The following is a 4211-nucleotide window of genomic DNA, read 5'->3' on the forward strand; positions in this document are numbered from 1 at the left end:
CTGGAAGGCCACATTTTTCATGCTAATACCTAAGCGAGCGGACGCGTCCGAGCCGAGCCATTTTAGACCGATCAGTTTGTGCACTACTTTATACAAAGTTGTGGCAAGAATAATGATGGATCGTATGAAGCCCTTTCTCTCCGGCATTATTTGTCAAGAGCAAGGTGCTTTTGTTGGAGGTAGGAGTATTTCCGATAACGTTATGGTGGCCCAAGAGATGATGTGGGATCTTCGACGGGCCCCAAAGCGACGAAGCCTGATGGCTATCAAGCTGGATATGGAACGAGCTTACGATAGAATCAGGTGGAGTTTTCTTAGGCTAGCTTTGGAGAGTCTGGGTTTCCATGAGACCTGGATTGGTTGGGTTATGGGGTGTGTCCGGAGTCCGTGGTTTTCCATCTTGATCAACGGCTTTCCGTCCCCACTCTTTAGTTCTACTATGGGGCTTCGGCAAGGATGCCCGCTATCCCCGTACCTGTTCATCATTTGTTCTGATGTCTTGTCTCGATCATTTTGGGCTGTGTGTGCCGCCGGAGAGTTGGAGGCTTACGTCCCAGCTCTAGGGGCCCAGCCGATATCACATTTACTTTTTGCCGATGACTGCCTCCTCCTGACGCGTGCCCGCGTAGCAGACGCCCAAGCTATTAGGCGGGCTTTGGCCGCCTATTGCTATGCATTCGGTCAGAGAGTGAATGCCCAGAAATTCTCCATCTCCTTTAGCCCGAGTTCGCCACCCGGGGTTCAACGTGAGATTCGGAGGATTCTGGAGATGCCTGAGCAGGACGGGACCTGGACATACCTGGGTGTTCCGATCACAGGTAGGAGACTGCGTGTATCTGAGTGCTCCGGGATGGTGCAACGAGTCCAGAGTAGGTTAGAGGGCTGGCGAGCAACGTCTCTATCTATGATGGGCAGAGTTTTGCTGATTAGATCTGTTTTGGGATCTATGCCTATCTATCTCATGACCAACACGGTGGTACCAAGATCAGCCCTACTGAAGATCGAGCGACTGATTCGGAGCTTTTTATGGGGCTCGCTTGGTGGGGACCGTGGGGTGCACCTGGTGGCATGGGAGAGTATTTGCCTCCCTCTCAGGGAGGGTGGCCTTGGGGTGTTGTCTCTCCTGGAGAGACGAGAGCTGCTCCTCGCCCGGCATGCTTCCCGCCTTATCCTGGAGCCGCAGGGCTTCTGGAGCCGGATCATGACTGCCCGCTATGGGGGGGTAGGCCTGGAGGGCGGGGTTCGAGGAGGGCGGAGATGTTCCTTTTTATGGCGTGAGATAGCGAGATATGTGCCCATGGTGTCGGATCACACCCGATGGCTAATAGGCGATGGCCGCAGCATCGATGTGACCAGGGACCCATGGGTTGATGGCCTCCTCTTGTGCCGTTGGCCGACTACTGTTAGTGTCGAGGCTGGGGAGGGTTTACAGGTCTGTGATCTTATGACCCCCGGGAAGGCCGACTGGGACGAGATTCGATTAGCCCGTTTCTTCGGGGAGCATCTGGCGGAGCGGGTTCGCTCCCTCCCTCTGCCACAGAGCGGTGGACCAGATGTACGAGTATGGAGTTCCTCGACCAGTCCCAGAATCATGATGGGCGTCCTTTCCCGCATTCTTAGGCAGGAGTACGAGCCTGGTCCTGATTGTGCCTGGATCTGGCGACTGGGCCTCCTCCCGAGGGTTGCGTTGTTCCTTTGGAAGGTGGTCTGGGACCGTCTTCCAACGAGAGCAGTATTTGGTGGACGAGGATTGAGGATCCCCCTAGAGTGTGGGGTTTGCGGTGTGGCCGAGACGGTCGACCATGCCTTGTTTCGGTGCTCATGGGCGAGGGACACTTGGCGTCTGGCTGGGGTTCCGCAGCCGGTGTGGAGCTGTAGGGACCAGTTCTTACAGGCCATGCACCAGGGCTCGGAGTCCCCGGCGCTTCGTCAGGAGGTGATTCGAGCGAGCTGTACTGCCTACCAGATCTGGTTGGCCAGGAACGCCCGTATATTCGGTGAACGATATATGTCACCGAGATTTGTGGTCGAGAGTGCCTGTAGTCAGGCGGCAGAGATGTGTCACACCTCCACCACCGGAGGGACCTTGACAGCTCGGGACATCTGGGGCTCCCACCTTGCTTCGGCAGTATCCCACATGGTGTTTTTCACCTGGGAGCCCCCACCCCCGAGTTTCCTCAAGGTCAACTTTGATGGGTCAGTCCTGGATGGTGGCGCGAGGGGAGGTGCGGGTTTCGTCATTCGGGACCCTTTCGCTAGGGTTGTGGCCGTTGGTGGCAGTCATTTATTTGACACCTCGGTTCCGAGCGCGGAGCTGAGAGCTGCCTGGGCTGGCCTTCGACATGCCCGGTGCGTGTTACAGGTTAGGTCTATCATCCTAGAGGGTGATTCAGCCACCGTTATCAGTTGGATCCGAGAGGGTCCTAGAGGTGACGACTGTGACCACCCATTGCTTCGTGACATATGGACCATGGTGAGGGATGGATGGGCCTTTCAGGCTAAGCATATCTACCGTGAAGCCAATGGTGCTGCGGATTGGGTGGTTGCATATGTAGCTCGCCATTCCGGACACACCTTGTGGACTGGAGATGGGGAGCTACCTTTGGCACTCCGAGGTATCCTATTTTTTGACTTTATTGGGTGTATCCGTACCCGTCAGGTATGATCCACCCGTACCAGCAAAAAAAAAAAAAACCACGCTACGAAACTAGGGATGTCCTCGATTACAAGTAGGCAACCTCATCGTGCTGTGGGGTTCTGGAGATGCATAGATCTACGCCAAAATTCAGATCATGGGCCATGCTTCCTTCTATTTGATCCTTTCTCCACCAGGCCAAATTACTTGCAATGTTTTCTTGGACAAGAAGAAAAATATATCAGCCATGTTTGAAATAGGTGTTGATGCCAAAATCCCTACCGGCGAAGGTGGAGGTTTGGAGAGCATTGGTGAACTCATATTCATGGAGAAAGAAGTATAATGGAGCTTTCCGGATGGGCTCCGGTCGCACTCTCGATGCCTAAACTGGGGGGCTTTTGAACAACAAGAAAAAGAAAAGATAAAACTAGTATAGAATAATTTAATTTGCATATTTGGTGCCTTGGGCTCCTTTTTTATATCGAAGACTAGTCAGATCAGCTTGTCGGGTTAGCTCATCCTGCTACTATAAGTTGGCCTGGATGGCTAGACTTGCTGGATTGGTCGACATGGATAGACCGACCCAAATAGCGCGACCTTCGAAAAATCGGCTTATTGACCTGCAATAGATTAATTCTTCGCCTGCCAGATGTTACCCCATCGATTTGCAAGAAAAAGGAGCACAATGACCGTATGATCTAATGGATGAGCAATGAGATCTTATCTCTTTGGGATTCTTTGGCCCTGTTTACACATAAGAGGAAGCGTGGTTCCATTACGATTGGAGGCGGAAATCAAGGGATGAGCTATAACCATTCTTTCTTATGAGCCATAACTAACCTTAGGTTTGGGCAATTCTGAGTGATCCGGTCTATGTCTTCTTAGACCAGAACATATTCCTTGGTGTCTAGGCTGAAAAGGACTTCAGGTTCTCTCTCGAACTACTAGAGGGTAAATTAGGAAATGCCTTCGATGAAGGATGGGGATTGGACCACGAGCTCCCCAACAAGATGCCTATGGCGAACTTTCCCAATCTAAAATTAATGAAAGAAAGAGAAAGAAGGCAAAGAAAGGGAATGAAAGGAAGGAGATAAAAAGAAAAGAAGAAGAAAGAAGCAGACGTGGAAACAGGAATACCTAATCTAAAAACGCTAAGAGTAGGAAGGAAGTACCGAAGGGGCCTCCGAGTAGCAGCATGAATAGAGAAGTCGAAAGCAAAGCTCGAAGATAAGGATCGAAAACAATGTTTTAAAAACGATTAAAACCCATTAAAGAAGAGCAGGTACAGCCCTGCATATTCATGAGGTACGTTATGGGATAGTTACAGCTCGTCCTGCATGTTGAGCAGTTATTGCACATCTAATAATTACGGCACACCTGCTCTTTTTGGGCAACGACTATATGCATGCTCTCTTATATATACATCATTTTCTCTCTTACTCCACTCTGCAATACTTTCCGGTGAATAACCGATATGGGACCATCAAATACATACCCGCACGGGTCCTCACAACTCGGTCTGCCATAAGCATCAAAAGATCTTCTACTAGATCAAAATTGGTAACCTTTGGTATTT

General features: G+C 51.0%; 1 protein-coding gene across 1 annotated transcript; it reads left to right on the forward strand.

Moving 5' to 3' along the window:
* The first annotated feature begins 439 nt into the window (after positions 1-439).
* Positions 440-2978, forward strand: LOC120110137. The gene is made up of 3 exons (XM_039124082.1): positions 440-2140; positions 2363-2615; positions 2833-2978. The coding sequence occupies exons 1-3, from the start codon at positions 440-442 to the stop codon at positions 2976-2978; spliced, it is 2100 nt and encodes a 699-aa protein (XP_038980010.1).
* The last annotated feature ends 1233 nt before the right edge of the window (positions 2979-4211 follow it).

This window comes from Phoenix dactylifera, chromosome 3, assembly GCF_009389715.1.
Source record: "Phoenix dactylifera cultivar Barhee BC4 chromosome 3, palm_55x_up_171113_PBpolish2nd_filt_p, whole genome shotgun sequence".
Lineage (NCBI taxonomy): Eukaryota > Viridiplantae > Streptophyta > Magnoliopsida > Arecales > Arecaceae > Phoenix > Phoenix dactylifera.

Bases quoted from the DNA above. Each gene is read 5' to 3' on its own strand.
- LOC120110137 (XM_039124082.1), top strand. From the start codon at position 440: ATGGGGCTTCGGCAAGGATGCCCGCTATCCCCGTACCTGTTCATCATT. The intron at 2,141-2,362 runs GTGTTTTTCACC...TGCGTGTTACAG, and splicing joins CTTCGGCAGTATCCCACATG to GTTAGGTCTATCATCCTAGA. The intron at 2,616-2,832 runs GTATCCTATTTT...TTTCTCCACCAG, and splicing joins GCTACCTTTGGCACTCCGAG to GCCAAATTACTTGCAATGTT.